The sequence below is a fragment of the Gadus chalcogrammus genome, chromosome 21 (genome assembly GCF_026213295.1).
Source record: "Gadus chalcogrammus isolate NIFS_2021 chromosome 21, NIFS_Gcha_1.0, whole genome shotgun sequence".
NCBI classification, from domain to species: Eukaryota; Metazoa; Chordata; class Actinopteri; order Gadiformes; family Gadidae; genus Gadus; species Gadus chalcogrammus.
This window is the reverse complement of record NC_079432.1, coordinates 12,805,562-12,823,690: the sequence shown is the minus strand read 5'-3', so window position 1 is coordinate 12,823,690 and position 18,129 is coordinate 12,805,562. Positions and strand designations below refer to the sequence as shown.

General features: G+C 51.1%; 1 protein-coding gene across 7 annotated transcripts in view; it reads right to left on the bottom strand.

Annotated features, from left to right (window-relative positions):
- sash1a (SAM and SH3 domain containing 1a) overlaps positions 1-18,129 on the bottom strand; it is a 179,118-nt gene that overhangs the window by 10,762 nt on the left and 150,227 nt on the right. For 4 of the 7 annotated variants that reach the window (XM_056582070.1, XM_056582074.1, XM_056582075.1 and 1 more), the window contains 11 exons: positions 17,696-17,736; positions 16,609-16,698; positions 16,258-16,370; positions 14,822-14,920; positions 9,083-9,218; positions 8,518-8,957; positions 5,918-5,992; positions 5,446-5,589; positions 4,170-4,302; positions 3,167-3,336; positions 2,401-2,613 (listed from right to left, as the gene is read on the bottom strand). In XM_056582070.1, the coding sequence (XP_056438045.1) occupies positions 2,401-2,613; positions 3,167-3,336; positions 4,170-4,302; positions 5,446-5,589; positions 5,918-5,992; positions 8,518-8,957; positions 9,083-9,218; positions 14,822-14,920; positions 16,258-16,370; positions 16,609-16,698; positions 17,696-17,736 (1,654 nt within the window). The remainder of the gene's footprint in view (positions 1-2,400; positions 2,614-3,166; positions 3,337-4,169; positions 4,303-5,445; positions 5,590-5,917; positions 5,993-8,517; positions 8,958-9,082; positions 9,219-14,821; positions 14,921-16,257; positions 16,371-16,608; positions 16,699-17,695; positions 17,737-18,129) is intronic. The other 3 variants (XM_056582071.1, XM_056582072.1, XM_056582073.1) reach the window with 3 other exon arrangements.

The window sequence follows — 18,129 nt, the reverse complement described above, 5'->3', positions numbered from 1 at the left end:
GTGTGTTTGTGATGCACACACCTGCAGACACAGGAGCATAGAGACAAACACACAAACAAATACAGAAAACTAGTTGTGGAAATTTAGTTGAAATACAAATTCTTGAATATTTGTATTGTATTTCAATCAAATTTGGATTAGATCATGCTATGCAATTTAATTTGATTGCATTAAGAAACACCATACTACTATTTCATCAGGCTTCATCATTAGATAGTCCGTTTACAGGGGTGCTCCGTTGTGCACCTCAGTTTCACAACAGCGGGGTTCACTATCTACCAACGATTTAGAATTGTGTCTTCTTTTGAGGAACAATGCTAGTCCTCAAACAGGGCGGGCAGGGTTTGAGTCCGGTCAACATTACAGGACTTTTCTTCACAGCCAAGAGACTTGGACGTCCTACATTTCGGCTCTGCTTACAACAAACGCGCCCCCCCCCCCATCCCTGGGCACCCATATCAAAGAGGTGTGGGCAGCGGAGGGGCATCAACTTTGATCGAGGCCGTTTCATGTTGGGTGGGACCACAAAAGCAACAAACAAAAAAGGGGGAAATGAAAATTGAAGCAAGACATAATGGTGGAAGATAGGGTGTAAGGGGGGGTGCAGCCACCAGCCGGGGGTTATCAAAGGCATCGTCTTGAAACATGAAAGAAGAAGGGACACACCCACACGACACAGATGTCTCCCCCACCGCGGTTGAGTCTCCAAATTAGAAAGTACACAACAAAAACAAAACAATGTTACGGATGTATAAATATCTCCCGGTGCCTTTGGGTCGGTTTGAGTCGTGGCGTAGCCCGTCTGATACTATCATTAAGACCCGTCTTATCTGGCCTGGAAGATGCAAAGACAGAGGCAGAAAGGGAGAGAGAGAGAGAGTGGCCTCATATCACCCCTGCAGTTTAGAAGCACACACACACACACACACACACACACACACACACACACACACACACACACACACACACACACACACACACACACACACACACACACACACACACACACACACACACACACACACACACACACACACACACACACAGCAGGAAAAGGCCATAAATTACAGGTCGGCAAACACTGCTGTTCCAAGGAGAACTAGTACGCCTCTCGCCTCTGTTTCTTTTGGGGAAAGAAACGGAACGAAGGGCCGCCAATGTGCACACAAACACAAAAGGCATTCGACTTTGCCTCACGCATGTCTATGTTTTTTGGGCCATCAGGACGGCCAAACACATCGCAGTGTTCCAACACAGGGGGAATAAGAACCACATCGCCGAACTGGGACAAAAATGTCTGCACATGCCAAGAAAAGCCACACATGGTTTTTGGTTATCGCTGGAGTCAAAGCTGTGCAGAGGTGTGGTTGAAAAATAAGTCAATGACTGAATACCGTGTGGCTTTGAAGGCAAAATAATAGTTTGATGGTTTTAGTTTATAGCTATTTTGCACACCCTTACATGTTTGGAATAGTTTATTGTACCGTTTTTCAACACTGATGTAGAGCTGATGAAGTGGCTACTACCCACCTGCTAAGACAATGTTGTAAAATGGCAGCCGAGAAACGTTTTTGGTTAACGTAACAGCTGCAGAAGATACTTGTAAAGACAGGGCCTTCCCTCTGGGCTGATTTAGCATTGAATTAGTGCTCTGAAGCAAAGCTTACACTCTGGAGTGTGGGAGTGTCTCTGGGGAGGACAGGAGTCCCTCAGTAGGAGATGAGCTTGGTGGTTCATTCATCCCTTACTCTGGTTCCATACACAACGCCCACACTAGCGCTGCGGCTCAGCCTTGTTACACAGAGGGTGTTTCAGACCCCTTGGGCCCTTTAATTATCCAGGCCGAGGGCCCACAAGGCCCAAGGCTTGGGATTAGAACCACAGATTTGCGAGTGTCTGTGAGTAATGAATCATGGTAGTTTAGCCTCATTATCTCTGCAGTGGTAAAGGGTTTTGAAGAGCTAGGCTAGATGATGGTTTCATTGAAAAAGATTGCTGGTTTTGGTAGGGGTGGCGGCGAAATGTGTGGATGTGTATCCACAAAACAACCTTGGAAGAGTCTAAAAATATCTCATCTCAATATACAATATATTCCATTGTTTCTTATATTTTGTTGGGTCAACTCCATTCAAATGCATTTTACTTGCATAGCCCCTAATCCCAATTGCGGTCTCCAAGGCCTTCCCAAGCCACATTAATACATACATTTACCTTTCCCAAATGTCTTTGCTCCATAAAATTATAATGTGATTGATGCATAACCATCTCACTTTGTCCACTTCCAAAAAGTATATGTTCCCTTTCAACTAAATCCATAAACAAAGACGTAAGGTAGCCATAACCAACCGGTCCAGCAGTGTCTCCCAGCCAGTGTAGACCAGGCTCCCCCCCCCCCCCTACCTTGAGGTTGATGCGGTCCAGCAGCTCCTCCACGGAGGTGGGCTTGGGCGGCCGGCCCTTCCTCCTCCTCCTCACGGGCCTCTTGGGTTTCTTCTCCTCCTCGTCGCTCAGCACGTCCACGTAGATGAACTTGAAGGTGCCCACCTTGTTGTTCAGCAGGCCCATCCAGGTGCCCATGGGCGGCTTGCTGATGACGTCGATCACGTCCCCGCGCTGCACGGGACATACCACCACCGCCACACAGCAGTGAGCCACGGCAGGAAACAGTTCACACAGACAGGAAGTACTGAGGTTCTTTGTGTTCACCGTTTATTGTTTCGGATGTGATCATTTGTTGGAGAGTAGGTGTCAGGGGATTTGAATGCGGCGGTTTCGGAAATGCATAGACCTTAGATACCCATACGAAATAATGGTGTATTGACTCTCGCATACCAATAAGAAATAATGTTGTAAATGGCGTTTTCCTCTTTTTAAAAATGTTACATTGTTTAAAACGGAAAAACAACTCTATCACTGCAAGTGTATGGTTTTCCTCGCTTTTCAGCTTTTTTCACAGATTCAAACCCCCTGCGTTGGTTGAACTCTAGCTGGACCGGTTTCTAACCCACGGCCACTTCGTACTTGAAATCATTGAAGTGGCCTTGCTGTATTGTCCGGTTGACCCCCGTGCACGCTTCACCATATCGAGCCAGGGTGTGCTGCGATCGAGCCAGCGATGTGGCCAGGGGACGTTTGTTGTATTATTAGTATTTGTCCTTCTGGGTACCTTGAGTTTGAGGGAGTCCGAGTCGTAGGGGCTGGGGATGAAGTCTGTGTGCACGCGGGCGCGCCCGCAGAAGGGGCCTTTGTAGGGGGGCTCCTCGTCGTCCCCGTCCTCCGACTTGACGCTCTCCCGGTTGCTGGCGGACGAGTCGGTGGTGCTGACCGTCTGACCACCTGCACAGAAACACACACAACACCATGGTATTGATTAGGTTTCATGTCATTATTTTGACTGAAGGACGCCCAATGATTCTTCTTCTACTTGTAAAACTAATTTTATTCAGTTAATAAAAATTCACTTGTACCCTTAGTTAAACTGCATTCAAGGGAACGTAAACGGGGAACTTAAAAACGTATATAATGGGGATGTGCAGCGGTGGTTCGGGGAATTCAACTTCCTCCTGGGGTCAAACTCAATATCTGTTTACATTCTTTCTGCCCTGCAGTGAATGTGCGGTGCCAATTCATCTCAATCATTCATGTGTCTCTCTGAGTTCTCTTTAGCTCTAGACCCAGGGTGGAAATACCCTGATTAAGTGGCCGGATGTCTCTCTCTCTCTCTCGGTCTCTCTCGTTCCAAAATATACTCAAACAGGAAATCAGACTCAGCACAGTTTTTGTGGCCGGCACACAATCTGTTGCCAGGGACTTTTTCTTTTTTTTTCTTTAAGGATGTAGCGCCACCTGGTGTTTCTGTTGCTGCATACTACTCAAATCAGCAAGCACAACATACTCGGTCACAATTAAACACTTGCGTGAAACAATGTTCTTGCTATAATGATTATGATGCATTTCCAGTTTATATATATCAGGGCGTGGTCGAATATGTTCGGAATCCTGATGTAACATCTGCTGTGATTTTCTTCTTGCTCAGAATCGAATATTTAATGTTCCACATTATTTTCTAAACACTATTGCTCCATGTGCATTTGGGTCGGAGTTCGCATGGCGCTGGTCGTATTCTACCTTCAAAAGAGATTCAAAAACCAAACAAAGAGTGGACTCACTCATGGAGCTCTGGCCGCTGAGGGAGCTGCGGAGGCTCTCCACCGAGCCCCCCGCCTTCAGCTTGGGCTTCTCCAGGGAGTCGGTGTCCGGCTGGGAGGACTGGGGGGAGCCGGGGGCCGCGTCCGGACTGGACTGGAGGTCGGGAATAGGTGGGGGGTGGAGAGTAGGAGGACAGACAGGAGGAGAGAGGGTGGGGAGGAAGATCGGGATGAAAATCGAAAAATAAAAATCCATCCGTATGGATATACATTTATTAAACCTGACTTTTATGACAAAGGATCGACGTCTCCCTCCTCCTTGCAGTTCGATAAACCCCCACCAGGTGCCACCGTTGCCTGCGTTAATGATCCTCATCAGCGGGTCCACAGAGCGACGTGGACGTTCACACCGGTTCGCTTTGCCTTCCCGTACGAGCAACGGCTCCATGACTCACTCTGCAGTATCTGGGTCAGGGCCTTAGGAGGACCACCGCAACGTACAGCTGCCGTCTCGCTGTGAAGGGGCTCCTCTGAACGGGTTAAGCCCTCTTCAGAGACACCCCAGCACAGGCTCCACTAACGCTTACTATACCTAACCGATGTGGATGCTCAGCCATGCATGCTCACACGCCCACACACGCTTTAAACATCAATTAGGTCCGTCCGGGGGGACTTGCATCACCACATGACCTCAGCGTTCAACGCACCCCACCCTAAACTCAACAGCAAGTCCAAAGCAAGGACAGCTGAGAGATGTTAGAGAGTGTGTGTGTGTGTGTGTGTGTGTGTGTGTGTGTGTGTGTGTGTGTGTGTGTGTGTGTGTGTGTGTGTGTGTGTGTGTGTGTGTGTGTGTGTGTGTGTGTGTGTGTGTGTGTGTGTGTGTGTGTGTGTGTGTGTGTGTGTGCTCCTTCTTATGCGAATGCCCTGATGTTTTCCATCCTGTTACCATCACAAACACTAAGCAATCCACCCACCCACCCATCCATTCCCTAACAGGCTGCATGCACACAGAACAACAGAGTGTATTAGCGACCAAACATCTTGTAGAATGCCTGCAGAACGACACAAGGCTTGGAACACGGACCCAGCAACCATTGTTGGTGTCAACATGTGGTCGGTTTTATTCGTGTTCACACTTCATTTTCTACTCCCCAAACGTTGGACACTTCCAAGGTACCACAAGTCAACAATTCAACGGTTTGTGTGATTGTATGTTTCAATGTGAGCACCAACAGCCTTATGATTGTTTGTGTGTGTGGGCTTCTGCATGCGTGCGTGTGCTGGTGTGGGGTCCCACCTGCTCAGAGAGGGAGTTGCTGTACTTCTTGGACATGCGCTTCCTCATGGTCTCCTTCACCGACTTGACCTTCCTGCCCAGAGAGATGCGGGATGTGGTGGGGGACTTGACCACCTCCCGGTAGATGGCCTCCTGTTCCTTACTCTGCACAGAGGAGGAGGAGGAAGAGGAGGGTGAGAACGGCTAATGGGAAACTGCACTAATAAAGTGCTTTTCAGAGTCTGACCACTCAAAGCGCTTTACAAACAGTGACTCACGTTCACCAATTCATAGACACATTCACACAGGGGCGGAGGTGTCAACCATGCAAGGCAACAGCCCGCTCGTCGGGAGCAGTTAGGGAGAGGTGCCTTGCTCAGGGCAACCTCAATACCGCGGCCAGAATATAGGAGCCCGACTCAACAAAGAGTTTTATGGGTTTTTCATCGAAGTTGGAGTGAATTGTAGAGGAGCGCTTGTTTTGTATACTCACATTGGCCTCAGAGGCCGCACTGACCACATGGAGCGATCGGTTGGACAGGTCGAATCCCCCAAAACTACAGGTCCTCTGGCGGGGTGGAAGGGGTTGGATGAAAAGAGGAGAGGGGTGGGGTTGGGGGGGAGGAAGGGGTGGGGGAGAACAAGAAAGTGGTTTAGCTGGGGAGACCAACACAGGCATCACATCCAACCTCAAGCCCCGCCCCCCCCTGGCCCACCGAGCGGGATGCAGAACCATGACTCATGCTTTGAAACGACGCTGGAAGCGGTTTGGATTTATGCTTATGGGTATACATGGTGCTGGTGGTGCAGTCGGGGCGGGGGCAGGATTTGTATAGGACACAGAGGTATGAGGCCACTTGGCATCGTGGACGGCCAAGTGAGATGTAACACAAAGTAATGCACTTGGTTCTTGTTTGTTGTGAGTGACTTCGTGGCTATGTCGATGATGGAGTATGCTTTCTGGAAAATCCAAACCGGCGTTCTGCATGATGCACGACTATCGAGAGGTGGCGAGTACTTGACGCCAACATGGGATGACCCGCGGCGCGGTTACCATGTGTCATGTAGTCATGTGGCAGAGTTAATCGTTTTGTAATGATTTGCTGTTTAACGGGTGATTGGGCCAACCCTTCGGGATGAATAGCAGCGTACTAATGACTACAGTGTGGCTGGGGTGTTGAGTGTGAGGAGACACAGGCATCTTGGGTGATTCCTCAGATTCATGTAGAAAACCTCTTGTGAAAGAACCCTTCACTCGATGGAATCGGAGCTGAAGATGGAGGCGGTAAACAAAGGGGTGCAGCTTTACAACCCCAGCCAGGCCATTGCAGATGCGTCATGTCCAACCAAAGAAATGAAACGGGGCTGTGTTTTGTTGTGTGATTTTCATTTTTCATTTAAATCCATTCGTATTTACTGTCCGTGTTCATCAAAGATGTGGTCGACGTGAAAACACCACGGTGCGTCAGAGAGAAGTCGTTCTGTAGAAATGTCCCAAAACAAAAATAATACTCTTGAGGATGAAGGGGATGGTCGATGGAATGGCCATGCACCCGGTAGAAGTACAAGAACAACCAAAATCGTGAATTCGACGATAAAGGAAAAAACAAGAAATACTAGCAACTACAAAAAAATCAGGCACACGAAAAAAATTCTCACAAAAGCATCGACGCAACTCAAAAAATGGTTGATTCCAAAATACGGTTCAATGAGGGTGATCCGGCGAGTTCACCACCACAGATTTAGAGGAGGGGGGGGTCAAGCTTCCTTAAAGCTGCAGAATAGCTCCACTATGACAATGTATGCCTATGTTACCTTGTGTTTCACAGGTTAAATGTCCCCAACTAACTCACTAGTTAATACTTCTCAACGTGTTGCAGCATGTTGTGTTCAATACATGAACACTATTAGAGTAGCATAATAGCTAACTAGCTTTTATGACGTGCTTCTCTGCCCATAGTCCACCCATACATTGTGTGCTGTAATGGGATCTAGAGTTTAGCTCTAGGATATGAATTCAATATATGCCATAGTCAAATGAAGACTTAATGTCTTTAATACGCTGGGTGCACCCAGGTGCACATCCAGGTGTTTATTTGTGTCCTCGAAGTAGGGCTAACCTTTCAAATACGTCATGATATCTCAATACTGAAAGGTTTGCGTCAAATTTCCTATAGTTAAGTCTGTATAGGATCAAGTCTTGATGGAAACGCATCATAAATACACTGGGTAGTACAATGAATGCCTCTAAAAGCGAGTCTTCCTGTAGATAATCTTCCCTCCAAACGTAGGGCATCCCCTTCCTTTGAAGACAGGTCTGACTTTTGAGCTATTCTGCGTCTTTAAAGTACACCGACACCCCCTCACCATCACGGCCGGCACGACGATGTGCGGGGGGGGGGGGGGGGGGGTGGGCCGGGGTCTACTTCAGCCCCCCGCCCCGACCCCTCCGACCCCGACGGCTAAACTCACAGACTTCTGCTGGATGCGCAAGAGCACGCGCTTGGTGCAGCGGTCTACACTGGCCGCCCACTTCCTGTCCGCCTCGCGGTCTTCCTCCAGCAGGCAGCGGCGCTCGGTGCGGCTGAGCGTCACGGGGCGCACCAGCTGCGCCCAGTTGAGGTGGCCGTACAGGCTGCGCTCCACCACGTACGTGATGTTCAGCTCGCTCACCGCCGTGCGGCCGCGCAGCCGGCGGGAGGGGAAGCCCCAGGTCCCGCAGCCCCCGCCGCCGCCCCCGCCTCCGCCCCCGGGGCCCTTGGCCTTGGCCCCGCCGCAGTAGGCCGGGGAGGCGGGCGTGGCCGTGAGCGGCGAGGCGGGTGGCTTGGCGTGGCGCGAGCGCTGGTACAGCAGGTGCTTGGTGGAGTAGGCGTAGTTGGGGTCGGGCTTGCGGTGGGTCCAGCTGCCGCCGTGGTGGTGGTGGTGGTGGTGGTGGTGATGGCGGCCCACCGTGAGGTGCTTGGCGGGGCTGCCCAGGTGGCCGTCGGCGTCCAGCGAGAGCAGGAGGCGGGACTGGTTGTGGGGCTTGGGGCGGGGCTTGGTGAGGCCGTAGAAGGCGTAGAGGCTCTCATTGGCGTGGCCGTGGTTACTTACCCCGTGGGAGATGGAGCTCAGCGCCTTCCTCATCTCCCCGTCAGTGGAGGAGCGGGCCAGCAGCTTGCCCTCCTCGTCCAGGCCGCAGCCGTCCAGCTCCGAGACCGAGGAGCCGCTGCCCACCACCGCCGCGATGGAGCCCCCGGGGCCCGGCACGGGGGCCGCCGCCGCCGCCGCGGGGCCGCGCTTGGCGGGCCGGATGAGGCCGTGGGCGCTCGAGGACTTGCTGAAGGTCTTGACCAGCTTGTGTCCCGACCAGGTGTCCAGGCTGCTGGAGGACGGCGAGGTGGTCAGGCTGTCCGTGTCCCCGTCCAGGGACAGCTGGTCCTGGGCCAGGGAGGCCAGGGAGGCGTCCTGGGGCAGCGGGGGCTTCTTCAGGACCCCTGTGTACAGAGCGGCGTTGTCCACGCACGTCGGCGACGCCTCCAGACTCAGAGAATCTAAAAAGGAACAAAGAAATGGACAAAACATAAACAGGCTGCATGAAAGTACTGGATGTGCGTCAGGAACCTGTTGATGCAGACGGATTGACGGATAGACGAGTGGCAGAGAGCGAGGGGCTGACCTTCAGAGTCGCGCCTCTTGGCCTCGTCCACCTTGATGAGCTTCTTGCGGACGCGGCGCGTGGAGTTGACCAACTTGTGGAGCCGCTTGAACTTCACAGAGTCCTCCGACTGCTCGTCGTCCGACTGCTCACGAGACTGGCCGAGAGAGAAGGAGAGACAGGGAGATGGAGAGAGAGACAGGCCACAGTTACAATCATAGCCTAGCCATGCTTAGCATGTAAAAATTCTGCCACATTATATCGACAATTTATAATCTTACTTCACATTACATCGGCTCCCAAAAACAACAGAAAACGAATGATCAAAACATCGACATTGCACATTTCAAACACAGATTAAAAATTTTGCAGATTATTTGTTTTGCATTGTTTTTTTTGCCTCAGGCCAAAGCAAGCATCAGCAAACAGCATCGTAGTTGGTTGTTCCATCAGAACTGAAACGGTGTTAGGGTGACGGGGGAAGGGATGGATGGCTGGATGGAGGCTCATTTTGAGGCAGTGTGTCGCGGGTTAGTGAGGTGACAAGACGACGGGCGAAGACACACTGTTATGACCATAATGAAAACAAAAACACAACGACAAACTGGGCGGCGTGATGGACTTGTAATGCCTCAACCGTGAGTGGGCTGTGCCGCAGGGTGAAACACGTCTGACAGCCGCTTTTAATAGTGGGGAATGATGGAACACCATTTGTTCTCTCTCCCTTTCAATCTCTCTGTCCCTCTCCCTCAGAGTAGCTGCGGTGGAGCGGAAAGAACGATGTCGGCGCACACACACACACACACACACACACACACACACACTGAAGTTGTCATGTGGTAATGATGAGCTGAGTCCTGGCAGCTCCGCTGAGGACGGCGGTGGCAGGAGTCGGAACTCGGGAACCTAAACAAGTCATCGTCGTTTCTGTTTCTCCCCCCCCCCCGACTCAGTCTCTGGTTTCCAGGGCAACGCAGGCTTTGATTTTTCCGCATGGCAGGACCCCTCGCCAAGGTCCAGTACACCGCTCGCAAACTCGGGCAGATTCACACACACACACACACACACACACACACACACACACACACACACACACACACACACACACACACACACACACACACACACACACACACACACACACACACACACACACACACACACACTAAACCCTCCCTTCCTTTGATTTAGAGCAAACAGGCTTGTAGCTCCCAGCTCCCTGACTGCTAGAGGCAGCAGAGCACAAGCCCAGCATACTAACTGCTCCCCAGCCACAAACATCAAGTCCGCAACCGATATCGTTACAGCTAGGTCCTTTAAGTGAGGCACCAATCCAACATCACCAGCTTACAAGGTACCAGCATACACGGTCCAAACGCTCTGAGCGTGTGTGTCTGTGTGTCCGTCGTCAGGCAGTAACAGGAATTGACCCACCAATCAACTCTCTGTCCTACTCCTGCACCGCATCGATTAAGGGGAGCTTACTCGACGCTTTCCCCTTCCTCGGCAGAGCGAGCGGACCGTCGTCAACCAATCATCTGCTTTTGGCTTCCACCGGCCTGGTCTGCGGCAGTCCACTCTGCAACCACACAACACCCCCAGAGTGGATTCTACCTTCCAACTGCATGACAACTCCCTTCCCCTGTTTCTGGTCGGCAGCGGAGTGCACCAGCCCGTAAAGGAACGCACAAAAAATGATAATATTAATATTAATAGCCACATTGAAAGAGGAGAGGAAGGAGAGGAGCCAGACTCCATCGTTAATGGCGGTACCGGGGTCCAGGGAGTCTGGTGTAGCCGGACCGGCTCCTGGACCAGTTTGTGACCATAACCCTGCAGAGAGGGGAGCCGCGCCGGAGTCGCCTCCTATGAAGTCACATCCCGGTTTTTATTATGGAGACGCTGACCGCACGAGAAGACCGCGTGAAACAAAGAACCCCCGTAATGCAATCTTCCGATTACGATTATTATTATTGTTTACGGCTGCCCTGGCGACAGGGCTGCAGCACAATGGCGAGAAGGGAAGAAGATAAATAGAGAGGAGGGGAAGACAACAGACCGGCGCCACTGTGTCCCTGGTTGTGTCTCCTCTAGCATGCGTGAAAGACTGGGAACGGCAGTAAAACTGACTCAAAGGGTTGGAGTGGAGAGAGTGGAGAGAGGGTGGACAATGAGTTGTAGGCTCCGAGACAGAGCCCTGAGGAACACCATTCATTGAAATGACTGTAAGGGAAAGTGATTTAAGGACTGAGGGGACAAGGGAAAGAGAGAGAAATCAAGAGAGGGTCAAATGAAAGACATGTAGAAAATGAATGATGTTTGGTGATAAATAGTGCTCTGTAGACGAATGGGAAGCAACGGTAGTGCAACCAACGCAAAAAAAAACAAGAGAAGAGATCGCAGAAAGGAAAAGTGACAGCAGAAATCAAATGGCTGAAAGGCTGTCATTAGTGGCGACGTGACAGCGAAAACACCCCGACCATAAGTACCAAACATACACCCCGCAGTCGACACGTTTCAGTCATCCTCGCCAAATTCCTTAGCGATGCGGTAAAGCGGATAGAACTGCACGCACGCTCACAAGCGCACCCACACAAACAAACACACATGCGCGCACACACACACACACACACACACACACACACACACACACACACACACCCACAGAAGCTTTCAAACAGTTCAAAAACAAGTGGAAGAAGAATACCGCCATTCAGCTGCTCCCCTGGTGAAACCCGCCTACTCACCGCCTCAGGTAGGTTAGTCAGAGCGAGGAGCGGGCCGCACTCCCGACCGCTAGAGAGACGGCAGCTCCGCTACGTCCACAAGTGGCCTAAAGCCCCGCTCACGCGCTGCCGCCGCTGCCTCCTGACCCGGGTCTGCGTCGCCACTACCGTGCACGCGTGCACGCACAACACCGCATGCAGAACTACCCTAAACTGGAAACCTTTCTTGCCGTCATCTGGTTTGTGTGTGGGTCTGTGTGTGTCAGGGGGGACTGTGTCGAAGTGCCGTGCGGGCTTTCGGAGAGCGTGCAGAGAAAAGACGTGTTGTGTGCCTGGAGAACAATCCCCCGTTTGAGCCCCTCTGACCCAGCCCTGGCCCCCCCATCTCTAATGGCCGGCCCTGGAATGTGGGCTCACATCGCTGGGGGACGACACACACACACACACACACACACACACACACACACACACACACACACACACACACACACACACACACACACACACACACACACACACACACACACACACACACACACACACACGAGAGAGACATGAGATAAAGACAGAGAGACACACATTGAGAGAGACAGAGAGAGAGAGACAGAGAGACACACATTGCGAGAGACACAGAGAGAGAGACAGACACACATAGAGAGCGAGAGAGACAGAGAGAGAGAGCAAGAGACAGACAGACAGACAGACAGACAGACAGACAGACAGACAGACAGAGGTGGTGGCAGGGCAGAACACAAGAACGAGCATTCAAGAGTAGTGCCGCCCGAAGCAGCAGCCCGATGTGTTGACACCGCGTAGAGCCGCCATGCCCACGGCGGTGGTGTCTGTGGACCTGTGCACCGTAGGTGGGGAGGAGTTTGAGGTTCTGAGCGCGGCCGGTGCACACAGCGCTCATTCACAGAGGGTCTCGCACGACCGTTGGCTATTTGGATGTCATGGATGGCCCAGTTCTATTCATTACGCAGGGGTTTAGGGAGGGGAGGCTGGAGAGATGGGGAGGCACCCAAGGCACCGTAACGGATCTTCAAGTGACCCCAATTTGGAGATTCAAGGCAAGGGTATTTACAGAAGATCCCTCAGTCTTCCTACTCAGGGTCTCTGAGGACCGTCGTAAGGCGCAAGAGAGCAGTCTTCTTTGTCCTTTATCCCTCCCTTCCATTTTCTTGCCTGCCTCCACCATCTGTGCGTGCATCTTTGCGAGTGCCTGTGCATGTGCGTGTGCACAATTCAAATTTTCCACCTGAAGAGAAGCTCGACAACTCATAATCTGTCCTGCCAGTCTACCGTTTCCAAACACTCAATGGGCATAATCAACTGTCCTCAAAATGAAATCGAATTACTTAAAAACAAAAACAAAACAGTTACGTGTTTCATCATCGTCTAACTCAGAATTCAAAACCCAGATGTTCTGATGATGGAATACAATTGGCTACATGAAACAAATAACTGTGGTTCATCCAGGTTCATGTACGCCTAGCAACCACTGTACATCCACGTTGAGCAAGTTCAGATAAAGACAAAACTGCAAGCAAGTTAGTGTCAGAACAGTGTGGGTGTGTGTGTGTGTGTGTGTGCATGTGTGAGTGTGTACTTGTATGCGCGTATGCCTATCATGGTTTGTAGTTCAAATGACCAAGATTGTTTACCAGAGAAGATATCCCAGCATGAGGCAGTGCGGGGGAAACTGCTTTTTAATGAGGGTCACACAGCAGTTCCAAACGACACCCACTGAAAAAATCCCTTCATTTCTGGGAAACGTGTTTGACATTATTATCAGGGAAGAACTGGAAACACAATGCCTCTTCCATAAAAGAGGGCATTTCGGCAAGCCATGTGAGCCACTTAAAATCAAGAGGGGAACACAAATCCATCATCAAGTTTATATATAGACGTGTCGTACATTCACAATTCACAAAACGCATACCTCGCCAGCTTCTATAAATCAGCCTTTAACTAAACAACAAAAACCAAGGTTCACACACACAAAGAATTTGTGGTTGTCAGCCTGCCATGTTAAACCTGTATCCCAAGCCGGGGTCTCTCCGGCTTCAAGCCCAAGCGTCCACAACCCACGATCGCCAGCCCCGGGACCCATGTCCTCCAACCGCCGGCCTGGCGCCATGCACCCAGAGAGTCCCTTCTTGCAGAGAGGGCCGCTCCCGAAACACTCCCCCTAACTGGGCTGCCGGAGGGGCCGGCTACACCACATCCACTGCGAGTGGACTAAGTTCCCCCCCCCCCCCCCCCCCGTTGCATGAACACCTTCATCAGCACTTTAGGCCTGAGAGAGTGAGAGTGGGTGTATGCAGAGCAGATTCCTCAAGACGTTACAGTCCAGGACTGATGAATGGGAGCGGGTCCTGGTGAAAAATACCCATGAGACCGCTCGCCTGTCAGAACCACAGCCAATCACGTCCCACCTTAGGCGGTGGGATTTCTTCACTCAAAAGATGGGAGGAGGGGGTGGGGTCTGTCTGGGGGAGCTGCGGCGGCGGGGGGGGATAAGCCAGGACCCCCTGCCAACTTTAGCCCCCGGAAGAAATGACAAGACAGCGCAGCGTTGGTCTCTTCGCAGCCCGGCCAGGGGATGGCGTCAACACACATGAAAAGGAGGGCTGTGCACCAAGACACAACCGACTCAACAACACAACACTGTAGAAACTGGGCACTGGACTACAGAGAGAGGAGAGGAGCAAGAGAGAAAGAGAGAGGGAAGAAGAGAGAGATAAGATTAAGGCAGAAGAGGAGGGGGAAAGGCAGACCTATATTTCAAGGTGGGGAATACTGCTGCAATGGACTTCACAGGGTCACGATGAACCCAGTGCCATTATTCCACCTTGAAATCGACATTCAAGGTGGAACCCGCAAACCGAAGAAGACAAGGTCCAGCTCTCTGTCCGCTTTCACTGACGAGGACATAATCCTCCGGGTGTGTGGGGGAGGAGGGGGGAGAGAGGTCGGATGGGAAGTTACAGATTGGAGGTGGGGGTGGGGATGGGGGGGGGGGGTTACTTACGTTGCAGTTTGACGACTGGTTGAGAATGGCTGAGGATCCGTCAGTCCACTCTGCAGTGTCAGTACTGCTGCCCTGTCTGCTGCTCTCATACTCCTTCAGCTACATGGAGAACAAGAGTTAAGAGCCCATGCACGCAAGCACGCACACAACCGCATACACACAGGAAAGGACCCCCCCCCCACACACACACACAGCCATACATTGGCAAGAGGATGTGGGACACATTCAACAGCACATCGGAAGGGACAGACTCAGGAATGTACATTTATTCATTTGAATGCGCACACACACACACACACACACACACACACACACACACACACACACACACACACACACACACACACACACACACACACACACACACACACACACACACACACACACACACAGAGAAAGAGAGAAAGAGAGACACAAACATACACAAACAGAAAGAAAAAACAGACCCAAAGTCCAAAACCAAGAGGATGAAGGCGGTCAATGAAACAAGCCACAGACTAAACAGAGACACCACGGTTCACAAGGCACGGCGGTTACAGCACTTCAACACAAAAGGCGGTCCACCAAGGCCATGGGCATTGATTCAGAGTGGTTTAACTGACTGTCAATCACAATGAGGGTGGGGGATAAGGAGGTGGATCGATTGAAGGCTGGGGATTGGGGAAGAAACAATCAATGTCGGCCTTGGGGAGAGACACAGAATACTCTAGCAATGCTATTCGTTAGCATGGCATTCAGCTTGGAACGAATGACGGGAGGATAGAGAGAACGGGAGAAATAAGATTTGATGAAAAAAGGAAGGATAAAGAAAGAAAAGGTAAGAGAGAGAGAGAGAGAGAGAGGAATATATATGTTTATATGTGCCAAATGAGTGACACAATCAAACTAGTAAAAGGCCAAACAACCATGATTTCCTTGAAATGAGGACAAAATAGGCAACCAGCAGATGGCACTGTTGAGCTAGCATGGTCACCAAACCTCAGAAGCATGGGCCCGACAGCAAAAAACACACACACACGGACACTGAGACAAAACCTGACCACACCCCAACATTACCTCCAGAAACCCATCGACTAATGAACCACTGGTGACAATCAATGTTCAGAGACTGTGTGTGTGTGTGTGTGTGTGTGTGTGTGTGTGTGTGTGTGTGTGTGTGTGTGTGTGTGTGTGTGTGTGTGTGTGTGTGTGTGTGTGTGTGTGTGTGTGTGTGTGTGCTGTATGAGACCAAGGCAGAGTTACAACGGGCGGTGAGGAAATTAGTGAGGGTCAGTCGTATTAGTAAGCGACGTAAGCGAGTAACCTAGGTATTGTGTGTGTGTATGATGAGACTCTGGAGGGGGGGGGGGGATGGATACCCAAATGGAACGGGGATGGAGCGGTTGTTGTGGTAGTACTGGTTGTTATTGTTGATATCCTCGCTGTGGTTGTCCTACCCGGGCCAGAGCCTCCTCCACGGTGATCATCTTCTCCTTCACCATCATCATCAGCTGGATGCGCTCCTCGTCGCTCATCGTGATCTCACTGGCCACGTAGCCGATGTCCTCGCCTGGTGGAGGGAGACGGGGGTGAGGGAGGGAGTTAGGGGGGGGGAGAACAAAAAGGGGGTCACACGTGTGAATGAATGGAACAAAAGCAACGTCACATGAGACAAGATGACATCGGTGCGGACGCCGCTGTTCTTGTTGGTGATGACATGATGCAATGAAAAAACATGACATACGTGTGCGTGCGTGACACACACACACACACACACACACACACACACACACAAGTTACCAGCCTACCTTTGGCGGCCTGCCGCGCGACAGGTTTATGCTGAGCCTTGCGGAAGTTCTGCCAGAAGGATTTGTTCTTCTTCTTGTTGTCCCACTTTCCTGGAGAGACCGGGAGCAAGAAAACAAGGAAGAGAGAGAGGAGAGAGAGAGCTTCAGTCACATGGGAAGGCAGCGTGCATTGAAAACCACAGACCGTGTTCAGCCGACCACTGAGACTCCTCCTCTAACCCTGTGAGTAGCCCAGCGACCTGCGAGAGGAGAGATGACGCTGTTCGCCTGACAAAACCGCAAACAATTTACGTTTACACACTGCGTGCAAGAGCACATGAGTGAGTGCGCTCCCTCGGAAGCATCCAACAGCCTACACTGTTTAATCCGGGAGCCGTCGCCCGGAACGCTGGCCCTGTGTATAGGTGTGTTCCTCCCCCCCCCCCCCCCCCCTGAAACACCGCAACCGACAGTGGGCCAGTCAGAGCGCCGCCCAGCCCGCACTGCACAAAGAGCCGTCTGTGCGTATGGGACCACCAGGAGCCTGAATCCATGTATTGTGGAGGTGCAACCACTCTCCAAATAAATGCCACGGTTTAGACCTCGATGTTTGAGACATGGTTTGGTACGTCCCTTGTTTTTATGGGGGAATCAACTACACTTCAATATCAAGAACACTAATAAAGCGTGGGTGAACCCGTTTCAGCTGGAGTTTGACCACTATGAGATTCAGTTTGGGGTACTTTTTTACTCCCGTCGCTGTGTGTCAGCGATATAATGAGTGCAACATAACTTGTCGTTATATTATAAGTCCCCGGGAGGCCTGACTCTCTCTCAGATGCGAACATCAAAATCAACGGCCGCTCAGAACGAGTATGACAACGACGATGACGAGATGGAGGCACTAGAACAGTGAACTCTGAGTCGCTCTCTCTTTTTCATTCTCCTGCTCATAGTGTCTTAGCTGATTGAATGACTAAGTACTCAAAACAACAAATGTGATCCCTGTAAAGGCTAAGGTATAAAAAAATATACTGTACAAAAAACATTGAAAGAATAGGCACAAGGATGAAAAGAAAACAAGGCAGAATAAGAATAAGGCACTCACCACCCGAGCCGTCTTCGGAGCTGGACTTGTGCAGAGGCATTCTGGTGAGAAAAGAGGGACAGAGAGACAGGGTCAACATGAGTGTCAGAAGAGAGACCTCAGTGACCACATCATTATCCTGCCACTGTTTATTCCCTCCAAGAGCGCCCCTTCTAAACATCCCCACTGTGTTTACGTTACAACATGTCCACTCACAGGAGGTCATTCCTGCTAAAGGCTGCAGTTATCACTTCTGACCACCGGGGGACAGTAGTTATGCTCAAATTGTGATACGGCCAGACTGCACGCCTACACGCCTATTAGCCGTCCTCAAAGGGAAGTGATGCAAGGGGATGCAAACGGACAAAATATATACATGGAATGGAGGGGATGGGGGGGGGGGGGATAGGAAAAGAGGGAAACTGTAAAAGAATGCCAGAGATTCATGTGACAGT